The 19,385-nt window shown below is 39.3% G+C and overlaps 1 protein-coding gene and 1 long non-coding RNA gene across 3 annotated transcripts in view; one reads left to right on the forward strand and one right to left on the reverse strand.

Annotated features, from left to right (window-relative positions):
- LOC134805861 (uncharacterized) overlaps positions 1-19,385 on the reverse strand; it is a 303,036-nt gene that overhangs the window by 214,316 nt on the left and 69,335 nt on the right. The window lies entirely within an intron of this gene.
- On the forward strand, positions 1,791-6,240 carry LOC134805862 (uncharacterized protein K02A2.6-like). 2 transcript variants are annotated; one of them, XM_063779064.1, is made up of 2 exons: positions 1,791-2,963; positions 3,332-3,470. In XM_063779064.1, the coding sequence occupies exons 1-2, from the start codon at positions 1,983-1,985 to the stop codon at positions 3,335-3,337; spliced, it is 987 nt and encodes a 328-aa protein (XP_063635134.1). In that variant the 5' UTR covers positions 1,791-1,982; the 3' UTR covers positions 3,338-3,470. The 2 variants fall into 2 exon arrangements, with proteins under 2 accessions (XP_063635134.1, XP_063635133.1); XM_063779063.1 differs by having other exon boundaries at positions 2,834-2,963; positions 3,332-6,240.

The following is a 19,385-nucleotide window of genomic DNA, read 5'->3' on the forward strand; positions in this document are numbered from 1 at the left end:
TGGGCAGTGGTCGTCCATATTATTCTTAAAGCGGAAATTAATCTAATGAATGTTTTTGCAACTAGGCTTATAAAAATAAATAATCATTTTATGTTGAAACAAGTTGTAAATATATACCTACGTAGATGAAAAAATACAATCTTGCCTTTTATCAAATCACATCATTGTTTGAGAAATTTGCGAATTAAGTTATCCAAATAACGGCTACAATCAAATAAGAAATCCCTATCATAGATTAAACCCTGGCAGGGTTGAATACATAATAATGTCGGTATTTAAATAAACATATTTAAGACAAACTCTTTATTTCATTTACGCGAGCGGAGCTGCGGGCCCGTCTAGTCACTAATATAATTGTAAGCTTACGTGCAACACTATTGGATCGAGTATTCAAGTTAAGTCATGTCCGTGACATCATGCGGATGGGTTGTGTGGATCGCGTCCGATAACCATAGAGGTACAATAATATAGAGATGAACCGGGGCAAGGGCCAAACGACCGAACGAGATGCACTTATGGAACTTTCAGTAGAAGTAGCAGAGAAAGACGTATTATTGCTTGTCTTTGTCACAGTCTCACTTTTTGTTTGTTCCCCACCATAAATTTCCCAACTAGCAAAATAGTCGTATAAGAATTGATTTACTCAGCCTGTAATCGTATAACAGCCGAGTTACGGTTGTTGAAACACCAATATATCGTATAATAGCGGTTAACTCGACTATTTAGCAATTTTCGCTAATTAGTGCTATAATCATGTCGTATAAACGTTTATAGCACTATCTTTTAGCACTTTTATTCCACCTTTTAATAAATGCTGCGTTAGCGCTACTAAATCACTTTTATTCAGCATAATTGTTCTATTAAAATCATATAACAGCTATACAATAGCTAATTATCTGAATAAGGCGCTTTAATACAACTGTTACTCAATACTCTTCTCTGTTGCTATAAAAGCTTATTAAAAGCAATCCAATAACCATTTGGCAACAATGCTGCTGTAACAGCGCGCTTATATCATAATTCGGGTAATGGGGTTCAAACCGCTGTTATAGGAGCTGAAGTGTATTTACAGGTTTTATTCAAAATGTATTCAGCTTAGAGTACTTTAAAAGAGTTTTGAACTACATTAACAGCACAAATCAGCCAGCTTGTTGTCGTTTCAATATAGTCCGGTGGCCAACTGCATGAAACCCTACCTGATAAAAAAATAGAAAAATCCTACTCTGGGTAGCTGACTTTTAGTAGCATCAACTGCTCTTGGTCGGCCGCGGCTTAATTTGGCAAATTTTGCGCAAATGGCAAAATAGTGGCACAAAAATTCATCAAAAAAAAAACCATCGTATAATAGAATTGAGGACAGCAAAACAAAAGTGGTCAGCTACATCCTGTGTTGGCAGGTTCCTGTGTCCTACCGAATTTGTGGTACAACGTGACAGCTACAATTTACCTCATCGAAAAATAGAATGAAAAAAATTGATTGTAATACCTACATTAAATTTGTTGACGTATGTCTTGGTCGGTCTCACCTTAGCCTGACAGCTTTTATTTATTTATTTATTTTATTTTTAAACTTTATTGCACATACAAAAAGTACAACAGGCGGACTTAATGCCGTTATAGGCATTCTCTACCAGTCAACCATAGGGCGAAACAGAAAAGAGTCCATGTGGGTGCAGTGAGAAATAAACAGAAAAAAAACGTAACTTTTGAGCGAAGTAAAATATCAACATTCTAAATAAATACCTACTATATATATATATATATATATATAAATATATATGTAATGTATGTACCTACTTAACCTAACGGTAGTTGTCATATCCTCATATCGCGGTGCATTCAGATGCGCCCTCTGTAGGCAGTTTAGTCTCGTAATAAATATCTAAGTGACCGGACGTGTGTGTGTTTCATTTGTTCATACATCTCAGTGGCGAACGAGGATTGGATTTTAAAACCCAGAATTGGCTGGATGTTGTTTAAAGATGTCAGTGGGGAAAATAAAAGCGTTCGAGGTTTCGACAGGCAAGTGGAGTACTTATGTGGAGCGCGTGAATATGTATTTCAAAGCCAACGACATCAAGGGTGACTTGCAGTTGCCGACCTTGATTGCCGTTATGGGAGAAGAAGCATATGAGCTCCTCAGCAACTTGACAAGTCCAAAGAAACCAGGAGACATGACTTATGCGGAAGTTATTAAGATAATGTCTGAGCACGTCGAACCAAAGCCATCTTTTATGGCGGAACGATACCGGTTACGTCAGAGGCGACAGGGAGATAAGGAGACGGTCGCTCAGTATCTAACGGACCTTAAAAAATTAGCCAAGCATTGCGAATTCTCCACGACATTAGAGGAAAATTTGCGGGACCAATTGGTGTGCGGTTTGAAGAATGACACAATTAGACAACGCCTTTTCGCAGAGACTAGCTTAACCTATACCAAGGCCGTACAGCTAGCCCTTTCGTTGGAAGCCGCGGAGAAGGACGCAGCAATGGTGGAACGTCCGAGTGTGAGCGAGAAGGGCGATGCGGGAGAGAGAGCCGAGACGGTACATGCGCTCACATCGTGGCAGCCGCGTGGCGGTAATGGCGTTAACAAAGTAATTTGTGCAGTGTGCGGAAGGTTAGGTCACCGTGACGTCCAATGTCCTTACAAAGATTTTCAGTGTAACAAATGTGGTAAAGTAGGTCACTTAAAACGCGTGTGTCCGGCAAAGATGGCAGGTGGTAATGGCAGCAGCAGCGCCCGTGGTTCGGGCGGCGGCGCTCGTGGGTCGAGCGGCGGCAGCGGCGGCGGCGCCCGGCGCCCGGGCACCGGCGGCCGCAGGGGCGCGCGGCGCCCCAGTCGCGCCATACACCATGTGCTGGCAGAGGATGACGAGACTCAGTATGAAGAGGAGGGTACGTCGGGGTCCGACGTCGAAGAAGCAGACCTGTATCATCTTTGCCTAAACGATTATAAATCGGTAAGCCTATCGTTATGTGTAGATGATGAAGTCATGTCTATGGAGATCGACACAGGGAGCCCTGTGTCGTGTATAAGTAGTGATACTTATAATAAGTATTTTAAATACAGACCATTGGAACAGTTTCCTTTAGTGTTAAAGGTTTATGATGGACGCCGTGTTAGACCCTTAGGGGTCATAAGACCCGTGGTTAGATTTAAAAACCGGTTGAAAAAGTTAGAACTTTTTGTTGTTGAGGGTGGCGCTAACCCAATACTAGGCAGACAATGGCTAGCAGAATTACAGATTCGGGTTCCTAGGATTTATAAAGAGTGTTTATTCAACTTTAACGAGCCCCTTAACAATGATTTATGTACTTTACTCGACAGATATAAGGAGCTGTTTAGCGGAGGACTCGGGCGGTTTAGTGGTGGAAAAGCGACACTCCGAGTGCGTGAAGGGGCTACGCCGGTGTTTTGCCGCGCGCGGCCGCTGCCGTACGCGCTCCGCGACCGGGTCGAGGCGGAGCTGGACGAGATGCTGCGCTGCGGCGTCATCGAGCCGGTCGACACGTCGGAGTGGGCCACGCCGCTGGTACCGGTACGTAAAGCTGATGGGGGTTTGCGAATCTGTGCAGATTACAAAGTGACCTTGAACCCCGCCTTACTGATTGATAGGTATCCGCTTCCTAAGATAGATGATCTTTTAGTGAGACTCAATGGTGCCCGCGTATTTTCAAAAATTGACTTGACACAGGCTTATAATCAGGTGGAGTTGGACGACTCTAAAAAGTATACCGTCATCAACACACATAAGGGATTATTCAGATATAATAGACTAGTTTACGGATTGTCTTCCAGCCCTGGTATATTCCAGCGAATAATGTCCAATTTGTTGAAAGATCTACCTCAAGTAGAAGTATTTCTCGATGATATAATTATTGGTTCCGCGGACATAAATTCGCATTTAGTGACATTAGAAAAAGTTTTGAAACGGCTTCACGATCATGGAATGAAATTAAAGAAAAGTAAATGTTCTTTCTTATTGGAAGAGGTACAGTACTTGGGATATGTAATTTCAAAAGACGGAATTAAAGTAGATCCCACCAAGATAGAAGGTATCCTTAAGATACCTCGACCTCTCAATGTGACAGATTTAAGGTCATTTCTAGGGGTAGTTAATTTTTATGCTCGATTTGTACCGCATTTGAGTACCATTTTATCCCCCTTGTATGATTTACTTAGAAAAGGAGCTGTATGGAATTGGAATGAACGTTGCGAAAAATCATTTAAAAGTATTAAGAAACTGTTAGTGAGCGCGGAAGTGTTAAGTCATTACGATCCTAACAAACAGCTGACGTTGACCACTGATGCGAGCAGCCGCGGCATCTCCGGCGTGCTGACACAGCCCGGGGACAGCGCGGACGCGGGCGGTGCGCGCGAACGACCAGTCGCTTATGTCTCGCGTTCTTTAAATGAGGCGGAACGTAATTACTCTCAAATAGACAAAGAGGCGTTAGCAATCGTATTCAGTTTACAGAAATTACATCAATTCCTTTATGGCAGACACTTTACATTACGAACGGATCACAAACCGCTCGTTAGTATTTTTGGTTCCAAGCAGGGTATTCCCGCGATGGTGGCTAGCCGATTGCAACGGTGGGCGATTAAACTTTCCGCATATACTTATGATATAGAGTACATACGCACCGATGCAAATGGCGCAGATGGCTTGTCGCGCTTGCCCGTGCCGATCAAAAATGCTGACTCGCTAGACGGCCCGCCGCCCGAGCAAACGTATTTACATTTCGCTCAAAACGAATTGTTATTAGATTATCATGATGTTAAAAAAGAAACACAACGCGACCCGACCTTGAGCAGAGTGTTAGGGTATATACGATCCAGTTGGCCGACTGACGTAGAAATCCGAAATTTACAACCGTACTTTAACCGTAGGCTAGAATTGTACGAAGAGTTAGGATGCGTAATGTGGGGCCATCGGGTGGTAATACCAGAGGGTTGCCGAGATAGGGTTTTAAGCGTGTTACATGAGAGTCATATGGGAATCGTAAAGACGAAAGCTTTTGCCCGGAGCTACGTGTGGTGGCCGGGCATAGATGAGGCGGTGGAGCGCACGTGTCGCGATTGCGGCGTGTGCGCCGCCGAGGCGGAGGCGCCCGCGCGCCATGCGCCGTGCCCGTGGCCCTGGCCTTCGCGCCCGTGGACGCGGGTTCATTTAGACTTTTTAGGACCTCTTTATGGAATAACTTATTTGGTTATGATTGACGCTCGAACAAAGTGGCTCGAGGTATTTCCAGTAAATAGTACCTCGGCTAATAACACCATTGAAAAGTTGTGTGAAGTTAACGCTCGATGGGGTTTCCCTAGACAAATAGTTTCGGATAACGGCCCTCCGTTTACGAGTACACAATTCGCGACCTTTTTAACACAAAACCGTATTGAACATGTACACTCAGCTCCATATCATCCTGCTTCTAATGGGGCAGCAGAAAATGCGGTTCGAATTATTAAACGGGTTATAAAGAAAGCCGTGCGACAGAAACACAATGTTAATTTAGCTATCAGTAATTTCTTATTACATTACCGCAATACACCACACTGCACGACAGGCGAAAGCCCAGCTACGCTTATGATGGGTAGGCAGGTTCGTACACAATTAGATGTACTGCGTCCAGATTGTGAAGATAGGGTGCGTAAGGCACAGAGAAAACAAGCGGACATTCGATTAAGCCCCAATCGTGTTCTCCAATCAGGTGATAAAGTATGGATAAGGCAATATCAGGGTGATACAAAATGGCTTCCTGGTCGTATTACTCAGAGGACCGGGACTACGGACTACACAGTGTGCGATAACTTAAATAGGGAGGTACATAGGCACGTTGATCAGTTAAGGCGGCGATCAAGTATATTAACCTGCCCAGGTGACTCATCAGCTTTGCAGGTACCTCTGCCCGAACCGGTGGCATATACTGAAGACGCTATTCCTGACCGTGCCGATGCCCCGTTAGCCACAGGTACGCCGCAGCGCAGTCATCAAGGTCGGCCATCCGCTTCGAGCGGAGCGAGTCCGGGTCCGAGCCGAGCGTCTGACGCGCATTCCGTAACGCCGCAGGCCTCGCCAAGGTCAGACTGTAGCGAAGATCTCTTTTTGTCGCCTACAGCAACTTCCACCCCACCATCTAAACCGCCCCAGTTACCTAGACATGTCAGAGAATGTAGACTAAAAAACCCACCAAAATATAAAATTTAATTAGTATTACTTTTTTTTATTTTTTTTTATTATTCACTATATTTTGTGCCATGTTACGTTTAGTATACGGTTGAGTACCACTAGTGCCAAATTAAATTTTTACAAACAAATGTACTTAAGCATTGCACGTGAAAGATTAGGTAATAAGATGTTACCATTGTGATCGTATTGTTAAATAAATACCTAGTTTAAGCTAATTTTCTCATGTGTATTTCTATAACTGTATGGATTATAATTACACATAAGTGTTATCATTCATGACGGAAATACTAAGTATGTATTGTCAGAAATACCTAGGTAAATCAAGTGCCTAAACAATTACGTAGTTGCGATTTATATTTAGACTTTAATACTGTAAATTATCGTAATATACTTACATGTATACCTACTTGAACATCCGATAACTCCCTTATTCATAAAAAAAACAGAATTTCCAATAATAGTTTAAACAATAGTCTATTACAGCTTCTAATGACCCCATCTCAAATAAACAAGATTTAGTATGTTAATATCACTCAGTAACTGAATTATTATTGTAGACACATACATACTATAGATGAAAATTTATGAATGACGGTGTTATCGAACCTTTAAACTATCTATAAGTGGGTATATATTCATAGTAGTTAAGTTTTCCTTGTATGTATACAATGCTATTTCTATACTTACCTTAGATTTAAGATTCACCTAAAAATATTGATTGGTTTACTTACTGTTCTCGTGCACAATAACAATGTTGGTGTTGCATTTTTTTTTGTGTTAGATTGTAAACTTACCGAGTACTAGGAAAGGAGAAGGTATGGTGTTCCTAAGTAGTTTTAAATGTTTAAATAACGTTTTAAGAAGAGAGTGATGTAATGTATGTACCTACTTAACCTAACGGTAGTTGTCATATCCTCATATCGCGGTGCATTCAGATGCGCCCTCTGTAGGCAGTTTAGTCTCGTAATAAATATCTAAGTGACCGGACGTGTGTGTGTTTCATTTGTTCATACATCTCAATATATATACATACATACATATAAACAAGGATATATACAAATACATATAATTGCACGTGCGTTAAGGGTTACCTACCTACTAATTCCTACTGTGCCTGCCTTAGCAGGTGGTTATAAAGCAAACGTTTGAAAGTTAACTTGCTTGGAGCCTGTCTGATCGTCAGAGGGAGCGAATTCCAGAGGCGGATTGCTTGTACGGTGAAGGAAGAAGAGAGAAAACCACTATGGTGAGGAAATACCGAAAGTTTAAGAGAGCGGGAGGAACGAAGTTCACAACCCGGGCGAGGGGTTACAAAACTGAATCTACATTTAAGATAACTGGGAGCAGATGGCTCGAACAGTATTGAAAAAAGCAAACAAAGAATTCTGAGAGTCCTACGCTGCCGAATGGGGAGCCAGTTAAGCTGGCGACGGTAATGAGATATGCAGCTTTTGCAGTCCGTCCGCATTAAAAAAAATGTCAATGGCAGCTATCCTACCATACAAGTGACATTCTATTTTTCGATGAGGTACATTGTAGCTCACTTGGTACCACAAATTCGGTCGGACACAGGAACCAGCCAACACAGGATGTAGCTGACCACTTTTGTTTTTTGATGAATATTTGTACCACTTTTTTGCCACTTGCGCAAAATTTGCCAAGTTAAGCCACGGCCGACCAAGAGCAGTTGAAGCTGCTAAAAGTCAGCTACCTCTACAGAGTAGGATTTTTCTATTTTTTTATCAGGTAGGGTTTCATGCAGTCGGCCACTGGACTATAAATCCATAAACATGGCGACATCATGTGCTATAAGTGTAGCAGTAAACGCAGTTACTCGACTTATAGTCGAATTAATGAGATATAACAGAAACTAGATCGTGTAAGCAAATTTTTATTTATTTTAATTAATATTTTTTTATTGAAATTTAAGAAAATAGACGGCCCATGAATATATATGAACCAGTGCCTTTGGTTTTATCAATAAAGTATTTTTCGCGCTAGGTTTTACTGTATTACGTGTACTTACTGACAGTAAAAACTTATGTACACAATCACGGTAAAAATAAATGTCATGGATGACAGCTGTAAAAAAATACTTAAGTACCTTTTTGTTTTATTAGACACATGAAGACGATTAGGCCTCAAACTTAATACAATAATTGTAATATAATCGCTTACCCGAGATCGTTTTTAGCACATATTAGTTGAATAAAAGCATTTACTGCACTCTTACACATTTAAAATGCCGAGTAAAAGCAATTCGGCTACTTTTACGAAACATTTTTGCTGAGAAAAAGCAGTGCGGCTGCTTTTATAGAACACTTTCACTGAGTAATAGTAAATTGCTAATGTTTATAGAACAAATAGTCGAATAAAAGCACTATCGTTGCTATTAAAACACTAGAAGCGCTTGAATCCACTTTTACTCAACTCTTGCAGCATCGATTTGCTTCTTATACAGCGCTTACTCGATTTTTATAACACTTTTAGTCTGTATAAGTGCGCCTTTTTCGCGTTGAGTAAACGCTTACAGGACTTTTATTCGACTGTTTTTACACCTTTTATAGCACCAAAAAGCGAAAATAAAAACGTGCTCTCAACTTTTATAGCACATAGATTTGCTAGTTGGGTTGGTATCGTTTATGGTGGGCAACAAATAACCCGACCGAATTACGTAGATTGTTTTTGGTATGTTGTCAGGAATGTTAAAACGTGTTTTTAATATTGTCGCATTGCGTATGTTTTGTCCCTTACAGAGGCACGCGTATACCACTTCTATTAGGATGCTACCTTCTATGCCGATAACGAAATTACGGACACAAATATCTCACCTCCGATTTTTGTCACTCGCGTTTACTCAACTCCATTTAGTTGTTTAGTTTTACTTTGCTTATTATATACATATAACTATTGTATCTCTCTAATGTATAATTTACAGTTTTGCAAAATAAGAGCATTGTTGAAATAAAAACTATTGACATTAATCTTTAAAGATTAGTACGTCGACGTCGATTATCATAGCTTTAACGCATATTTTTAGCCGACTTCCAAATCTCAAAGAAGGAGGTTATCAATTCGGTTGTATGTTTTTTTTTTATTATTATTTTTTTATTTTTTATTTTTATGTTTGTTACTCCATATGTCCGTCATTACTGGACCGATTTTGAAAATTCTTTTTTTGATTGTATGTACATGCATACAGATTGGTCCCGTTTTTGTCAAAACCCAGTTCTGATGATGGGATCCATGAGGAATCGAGGGAACTCCTCAAATCTTAAAGGCATACATATAGTGATTTTTGTGTTTTTATCGACAAATCATGCATATACATTCGAAAACATGACATTTGATCAAGTGGAACTGCTGATGATGATCAGAATGGAACTCTTCAACGACGCATAGTTCAAGTTTGGTGATTTCTCCTCTTCGTTATGTTTGTTAAGCAAGTTAAGTTTTTAAGCCTTATTTTTGTCAAACTCGAGTTCTGATGATGGGATCCATGAGGAATCGAAGGAACTCCTCAAATCTTAAAGGCATGCGTATAGAGATTTTTGTATTTTCATCAGAAAATCAAGCGTTTTCATTAAAAACTGTCACATTTGATGAAGTGGAACTGCTGATGATGATCAGAACAGAACTCTTCAACGACTCATAGTTCACGTTTGGCGATTTGTCCTCTTCGTTGTGCTTGCTAAGCAAGTTTAGTTTTTAAGCCACATTTCTGACAAGCTCGTGTTCTGCTGATGGGATCCATAAGGAATCGAGGGAACTCCTCAAATCATAAAGGCATACATATAGTGATCGTTGTGTTTTTATCAACAAATCAAGCATATACACTCATAAAGTGACATTTGAGGAAGTGTAACTGCTGATGATGACCAGAACGAAACTCTTTAACGACGCATAGCTCTCGTTTGGCGATTTTTCCTCTTCGTTATGTTTGTTAAGTAAGTTAGGTTTTTAAGCCATATTTATGTCAAGCTCAAGTTCTGAACATGGGATTCACGAGGAATCGAGGGAACTCCTCAAATCTTAAAGGCATACGTATCAGTAGCGGCGGCTTCATACAACCCGATTCCCACCGGCTTGCCTAAAATTTATTGCTACATATATATCCATAACGAAAACACTACGTATTACCTTGTAATCGATAACACGATTTACTAAAGCTTCACTATTGATTAAATTTCAACTAATCATAGCGGGCGCGCGGGCGACTAAGTTTAAGCTTGAGTATTCATTCATGAGCCACCACACACATACGAAAACTCACGCACACGCTCATATAGTTCGCTAAAGAAAGTCCGCGTATTTACGCATCAAAATAACACGGTTTTGTATCGAGTTATTCATTTAAATAAAAACCTTAAACGTAACATGATAAGGTTTATATTGGAAAAATGCACGCACACAGTCAAAGTCCGCGAGTGGCGTAAGTGCGTACAGCACCACAAGTACCACAACGGTGTCTGCTTCATTTGAATTTAAACCTTAAATACAAATAGGTAAGATTTATATTGGAGTGTAATGTTTCACAATTTTGAATCGAGTCGCGTTTGCCGCTCGTGTGGTTAATGTTGCCGTACCAAAACATTGAATTGAATTAATGGGTAATTTTTATTGTATTTTGCTATCATTAATACCAAATTTTCTAAAAACCTTTAAAAAAAGAAATTTTATTACAAAATCTAAGAATATTATGGAGTCGCAAGTTTAGGTAAGGTAATTTGATAACGAGGGTTTCTTCAAAGAAAGTACTGTTTATAAATTTGTAGTAATAGGTTTTGGAAGTCCGTAGGTCGTGGGTGAAAATGGAATAATATTATGACAACACTTCCGTTCCGGTTATTGCCAAGATTTGTTGTTATTGTTGATTTTATTAGAGTTTTATAGGTTTTAATGAGATTTTACTTAGTTGTGTGCATATATTTATATATAAAGACTAAAGCAGTGAATTTTTGAGTGTTATTAGTGTTGCGTATTGTTCGTGCAGGTGTTTCAAGGTCAGTCCTTGTTTTTAACAAGCTTTTATTAGGTCGATCTGTATGTAACTAATGTAATGGAATCTAAGGTAACTAATTTAAACATCTTCCAAGGATCGTAGCGTCATGAAAATTGGCAGCTGTATGTAGTTCTGCTGACAATACAATAATATCATACTGTCGAACTGATCTGATGATGGAGACAGGAGGTCGCCATAAGAACTCTGTGATGAAACAACGCAACCTAATTGTGTTAGGGGTTTTTAGAATTGTCTCGATGAGTATTAGTTGTCTGTCGTAAGAAAAGTATAGTCAGCGATAAAAGCTTGTACCAAAAATGAAATTTTAGTTAAACTTATTAGTTAGGATTGTTAGGAATTTAGGAGTAGGAATTCGCTTTTGTCATACACGACATACACTGTTTATGTGACGTCAGTGATGACAAGTATGGCAAAGGTGGTTATACACTAACTGCAAAAGAACGAACTCAAGGACACACCTAGCGCTTTACTTTACCTTCGCTTATCATGAAAAAATAAGTACATAATGTAGGTGTTTCATGTAGGTGTTTTTTTTTGCTCCGAGTTGTCTAGCGAAAAATTCCACGCGCCGCCACTGATACGTATAGAATTTTCTGTATTTTCATCATAAAATAAAGCATTAATATTAAAAACTGTCGCATTTGATGAAGTGGAACTGCTGATGATGATCAGAACAGAACTCTTGAACGACGCATAATACACGTTTGATGATTTCGAATTTAGATTTTGACTTGGACTGGGACCCGGACTCGGATCCAGATCCGGACTCGTACCCGGATCCGGTTCGGACCCGGACCTGGACTCGGACTCTGACTCGGAACTGGACTCGGACCCGGACTCGGAACCGGACTCGGACCCAGACTCGGACCTAGACTCGGACCCGGACTCGGACCCGGACTCGGACTCAGACCCGGACCTTGGCCCGGAAAACCACTATGATACCTAAATTAAATAAACCACTATGATTACCTACCATAAAATATAGGTATAAAGTATGATGATGCCAAACCCCTCCCGCTCAAACCCCCGTACTTACACCGCACCGCATGCGCCGTTAAGTGAGTTAGGTTAGGTTTGAACTGCGATCTTCACAGAATCGAACAAAAGTGGGTTAGGTTAGGTTAGAACTGCGAGCCTTACAGAAACGAAAGGCTACTAGAAAAGTGGGTGGTTTCATCTCCTTTTCTACATAGCGCACCATCTACAATAATCTTTTTAATACAGTTGCTCACAAAGTGCTACTTTACGTAGCTGTTTAGCGTGCGGAAAGTTGGTTATGTCGAACTAGTGCTTTTTACTTTTCCAATTTTTTTAAATTTATACTTGTTCCAATTCACGACTACTTATTGATAAGTGTTAATATTAGTTTCCTTTAAACGTCGTAATCAGCATAAAAACCTACTGTTAATGTAAGAATATGAAAAATATACATATTTCATATTTTAATACTTACCTCTTCATCATTATAACACGTTTATTTTTTAATATTGAATATTGAAAATTCCGTTCTTAATAAGGTGTCTGAATGGAACGGAATAGCTGCCAAACGCCCATAGATATAATATACTTAAAGACGACGTCTAAGCGAGCTGTCACTGTTACCACTTTTGTTTAGTGTACGATTAACAATGTTTTACTTATTTTTTCGCAACTGTATTAAAAAACGTCGTTCGATACACGTGCGGAAATGTCATTCTTCACTCGTCCCGAGTCTTCCCACTCGCCTGCGGCTCGTGGCAAGATATCTCGGTACTCGTGAAGTAATGACATACCTTCCGCACTAGCATCGAAATGTACTATTTACCAGACCCCAGAGAAGTCGGTTTTTTCTTCTTAAAAATTATGTGTGAAATATTTTCAATACCGTTAACGTTGAAATTGACGTTTGTTAATTGTTGACATAGAAGATTGTGCTGCCAGGAAAACTGATCTCATATATGTACCAACTCTGTTAGAGTTAGACCAAGAAAAGTTTGCAGCGATTGTGATAGCCCACGCAGGGCCAGTGTTATTTATACGTCATCATTTCATAGTAGTTTGACGTTTACAATGACACTTGCTCTGCGTGGGTTATCAAAATCACTGCAAACTCACTCTAAACTGTATGGTAAGCTTTATTATGAGTTGCCATTGAAAAAATACTTTGATATTATACAAAGAGACGAAGTGGGAAATAATATCCCCTTGTACTAATAAGGGATAATTACTTTACCTACCAGTGAATAAGAAGATTCCACGAAAGTTAATGCTTTGTTTCTACATTACTATCATTATCCTAATATTTATATATATGTATGGCCTTTTATTAGATCATCGTCCCTTCAATCCTGACTACTTCTACCTGTTCGTCAGGTGAGATGGGCTGACCGGTAGTGACGCCACAATTATTTAATCATTTTAAGTAAAGTTAAATTGACAAGTCCAATCACATTACTTTTTATAAATGAACACACGTAAAAAAGCGACATCTAGGATGGCTCAAGGGCAACACCGGTGTGAGCGGCTCAGGGGTGTCGAGAGGTGTGCGCCGCTTTCTACCCAGTGGCTGTTAACAGCCACTGTGCCAACTCGCGTCTTATGCATATTTCACTTCCACCCCTGGAGCTTATAGCTCTAACGACTCCACTCTGGCCGGCCGGCTAAGGCAAGCCAGAGGCAGAGAATCCTGTCCCACCCACCCTCCTTGCGGGTAACAGAACTCTCCAGGAGCACTCGGGTACGTGAGGTCGCTAATCCCCAACAGCTCGCCACAAGCTGCCCTGCGGTATTATTACTCTTATTTTTGGAAAGCCGCTAACATCGGAAACCGGCGGTGTTGCTCGAAGCCGCTAACATATAAAAAACATTTTTCGCTTTTTTTTTAACTCCATAGTCCATATAATATATAGAATTTGAATATAATAAATATGGTTATCGAACAAGGGAAATCATTTCTTACCAGAAATCACCCCCTTCCACTTACCCCCTTCACTTTTTTACATAATTTTCTGAATCTAGATGCCAAACTTACCTAATAAATCGACCCCAGTTTCTCATTTGCAGAAAATTGATCTGTACTATTAAGGGTTAAGACGAAACAGGAGCTGAGTTTTAAATATTTTAGGTAAATATACCCGTCTCGCTAACGGAAACGGCTCCTAAAACTAGTGCGATAAGGACAAGGCGAATAATCCTGCGTAAAAATCTCAAAAATCGAGGATTCGTACTCGATTGTTTCCTCTTCCAAAACTTAACCAATCGTAACCAAATTTGGAAATCTAAATGATTATCAAATTATCTGTGTTGGATCGTTTTGTTTTTTTGGCTAATTGATATCAGTTTTGAATACTACGCCTCTCATTGCGGCATAGTCAATGAGGCCATTTTGGCCATTTTTAAAGGGCTCTAAAGCCTTAAACAACTAGAATATCAAAAAAAAGCAAAACGGTCCGACATAAATATTGACAATATTAATCTGTGTTGAAAAAAACAACGGGTTGCACTCCGGGAGTGCCGACAGAAGTGAAAACTCAATGACTAGTCCAAAATGTCTGCAGCACTATTTATAATTGACCCATCCTCCTTTCTATTGAAAAACTTTAGTTCCGAAATTGCTGGCCAGTGAGCTTAAATTTGTAGCGTTAATTGTTTAAAATTCGAATAGAAATTGTAAAGTTAGGTACCTTGCAGCCCTCGCATCTAAATATATTTGGTCATGATATTTTGAGTTTTATTCACCAGTACTAGAGTTCACTTTTATTAGCGATTTCATCAAGATGTAGCTTTATTGAATTATATTGGAGTGATATAAAGTTAGAATATAATTGTGAGATCCTCGTATTTCAGCCCGTACAAGATTAGAACATTGAGCTTTATTGCGTAATATAAAAGTCCAGTTTTAAATAATTGACCTGTTTATGAAACGTTGTGACTAAAGTTCTTTGGTGAATAACATTGGTCGTGACACATGACGTCAGCGTTACGTTACGCGTTACGCTGAATCGAGTTTATCATTTTTTCCCCACCTAAAAAGTGCTCAGCGCCGCTAAAGAAGTTTTCACTTCAAAAATAATTCATCTAAACCAGCCTCCCAGCAAGCCAACCAAACAAAAAACCCACGGAGGAAACAGTCGAGTACGTTTGTATGGAGAAATGACCACTCCTGTTGGCTCTTCAGGGAGGCCTTTCTTGGCTTTATAAAATAAGCTAGATCCTTGTTTATCATTTTCTGTATTTTATTGAAGATCAAAATTTTGTGTATTTTGTTCAAGTTGCGGACGAAAACCACCAGTGTGATTCACCTAAACGTGTCCGCAGCGAGCCTCATCATGACGTCGTATGCGCTGCCCTTCCAGCTGTATGCCCTCGTAACGCGATGGGAGCACATCGAAGGGTCACTGGGCTGTACCGTGTATGGATTCGTCACAATGCTGACCGGTAAGTTTTAATTTAATTCAAAGAGGGAAGTAGAAGAGTCGTAGAATGTAAGTATTGGGCCTAGAGATGGGCGGATATCGGGTATTTATCGGGTATTTACCCAATCTACCCGGTATTTACCTTTTCTACCCAAATGAGTGGGTATAAATAAAAGTTGGAAACAAAAAAAGTTCATCCAAACCGGTTTCAGTAAATCAAATTTGGCCATAGACCTATATACCTAACGAAAAAATTACTGTATCAAACAATAAATAAAATAAAATGTAGAAATATCAAAACCAAAATATGAAAACAATTTAAAAAGTAGTAGGTACAGTCAGCAGCAGAAGTCGCTATACACTCCAGGTGCTCAAAGAGAGGTAAACGTTTAAACTGTCAAAAAGTTGTTGACTGTCATGGTAGTATTTACTTGTGAGCGCTCAATTGTGTCACAAATACCTTAACAGTCTCTATTCATTAATTTCTACACTTACAACAAGTCATTGATACCTTAGCTGTCAAAAAACTACTGGTATCTAAGCGGTCAACGTGTCAAATATATCTGAACAATATGTCAAAATAGACGTTTAAAGCATTCTAGTATGGTCGAATATTGAATGAAAAATAGCCATGTTAATTTCAGGTAAAGCGTTTTGACAATCATGGAAAGTAGTACAGTCTTGTCATCACATACATCTATCTCACGTTTTGCTCTACAACCATTTGACAGGGGCCTCTCGGTCAACTTACTACAAACTATTTCTTTTAGCAGAATCGTCAAAACGAATGACACATAGCGAAAGCTAACTGAAGCCGAATTTAGAGCCAATTGTCAAGGCACGTTGTGGTCTCAGTAACAGGCGTTTGCTTTTCAAAGCAGAGACCGCGGGTTCAAATCTCAGTCGCACGCACCTAGAGATTACAGCTTTTTGCTATTTTTTGGGTTTCATTTCTATTATTAATTTGTGTCTTCTGGTTTTATGTTAATTTCGCATCATATATATAAAATTGAAAAACCAGAACGGGATAAAAAACGAGGGAAGAAGCGAGATGGCGCCTTACAAATTTCTAAAAAAAGTTTTTGACACGTTTCTCAAATACGACGCACGTATGATAAGAAAAAACTGTTCTAATCTATTATCTAAGTATGAGAATATAACTAGAGCATAAAAACTATCGCTTTCGATGCGTATTTAATTTACAATAAGCAAAAGATTTTTTTTTAACATTCTTCATTTTACGACTATCGGCTATTTTCGGAAACTCTCGGGTGGTTTCGTTTCGAACTTCAAATAACCAAAATTATGTTTGTTATGTTGGTATGCAGTGATTTCGGCCTTTTTTACTCGAAGTAAAATAAAAAGTGCTGTCAACCTCAACCTTTTACCTCAGTTTATGCCCATACGAGTGACATGCCATATAATGACTGATAATGACTTATCAATATCAATAGTAATTTGTATTTTGTTGTTTTTATTTCTTTTTGAGTTATGTTATTCAGATTTACTTTCACAGCTTCGGCAAACAAATTCGTCCGGGGACCGGGCTGCCGAGATGGGCCAAAAATACAATTAAAGTTGATAGCAAGTTATAATGTAGGTAGATAAAATTTAAGTGCATGTTCAGATATTTTTGAGCGAAACGACCTGGTGAAAATAAGCAAACGTACAGTCAGCAGTCGGCCAAATATCGTTATATAACTCTGTTGCCATAGAAATAAGGATGTGTTCCGATATACTGGCGGAATACTGAGAGACAAAAGTGGCTAAGCTTACATTGGCTCGGACATTTAGAGAGAATGGGAGAGGATCGTGTCGTGACGAGAGCGTACTTGGGACAACGAAATGGGAGACGCCCAATTGGACGTCATAGGTACCTACCGCTGGAACGACGTAGTTGCTCGAGATCTGCTTATCCTCGGCCATGGGGACTGGCGAGAGCTATCGCAAGACCGAGACATGGTGTGTTTTGTTTTGTCTTCTCTCGGAGGCCAGGATTCACATAACCGTAGTAAGTAATGTTAGTATTCAGAAAGGGAAATGGGGAGTACGTACGTTTGTACCAAAAGGCGATTTATGGGCGGTGGTCGTCCATATTCGTCTTAAGGCGGAAATTAATCTAATGAACGTTTTTGCAATTAGGCTTATAAAAATAAATAATAATTTTATGTTGAAACGAGTTTTAAATAAATAATTACGTAGATGAAAAAGTATAATTTTGCCTTTTATCAAATCACATAATTTTTTTCAGATATTTTGCGTATTAAGTTATCCAAATAACGGGTACAAATAAGAAATCCCAATCACCGTTATGAACCCTGGCAGGGTTGACACACTCTTTATTTCATTTACGCGAGCGGAGCCGCGGGCCCGTCTAGTTAGTTTATATAATTTTTGAAGATATGTCACATGTAGCGTATGTACGACTTCTAACAGGTCTGAACTGAACCCGCAGTGGGCGTTCCTTAGATTACTCCTGTGCGGAATGCCATTTGATGTTTACTGCTAGGTTGTACAAACAATAAGTTCAAAGATATACAATAACTCCGTATACTCTATCCTCTCTGCTAAGTTGTAAAAACAAAATCCGTCATTCCTATGGTCAACAGTTAGCATTTGGTTAGCATATTACGTATATTGATGGCAGTGATGTTTTTATCGCATACATCTATAGAAGAGGAGGCATCGTTCTTGCGGATCATGAGTCCAACCAACAATTTTATTCTATTTTATTCATTTCAGACATGTCATCATGTTTCATTGACCGAAGCGAAGCGAAGGTCTACCTCCTAGCGGGGAAGAAAAAGCCCTTTTGCGATAAGGTGATGTAAAAAAATAATTTAAGGCACTATATGTATAAGATGCACATATTTGTGAAATTTGTGATGTTTTATATAATGGATATAAATAATAATTGTATTTGTTGTTATTTGTTCATAATCATAATTAATAAACGATTGTAGTACCTAGTACCTATAGTTACCTATATATTATATCTGTATGTGTATTGTCTAGTCATGTCATGTTTAAAAAAAATAATGAATAAAAAAATATTTAACACTTCGTAGTTACAACCTTTAATTTAACTTGCCCTGTTAGTATGTATGTTATGTGTTAGTTAGTGTGGGTCAAATTTTGGAAGCTAAATTTGACCCACTACCCGATTTCCGATTCAGCTGAAATTTTGCACACATATGTAAATCGGGTGACAATGCAATATTATGATGACATGGACTGATCTGACGATGGAGACAGGAGGTGACCACTGATGAGGGAACTCTGTGATAAAACAAAGCAAAGTAATTGTGTTTGGGGTTGTTAGGATTGTCTAGAACCATATTTCACGAGGTCTTAGAGTTCATTTTAATGATAAATGACCTTCCTGACGTTGTTAGAGACTCCATTTGTCTACTCTTTGCTGATGACCTCAAGCTTGTCTGCAGAATCAATGACAGCTCTGACTGTATTAAATTACAAGAGGACATACATCGAGTTGTTATATGGAGTAACCTCATAAAAACCATTACCCATACAAAACGCCCCTTCTCATCTTCCAACGACGTAATCCATTCTTCAGGCACACCTAGGGAAACAATAAACTCCATCAATAAGTTCTTCGCCAGTATTGGCACAGCATTGGCCACTAATATTAGATCTAGTACTCCCCCTTCAACTTTTACGCTTCGACCTACAATGTCACAATGCAACTCCCTAGTTATACTTGAGGTCAGCGAAAGGGACATCGAAAACATTATTAAAAAACTGCGTAGTGAC

Source organism: Cydia splendana, unplaced genomic scaffold (genome assembly GCF_910591565.1).
Source record: "Cydia splendana unplaced genomic scaffold, ilCydSple1.2 scaffold_70_ctg1, whole genome shotgun sequence".
Taxonomy (NCBI): Eukaryota; Metazoa; Arthropoda; class Insecta; order Lepidoptera; family Tortricidae; genus Cydia; species Cydia splendana.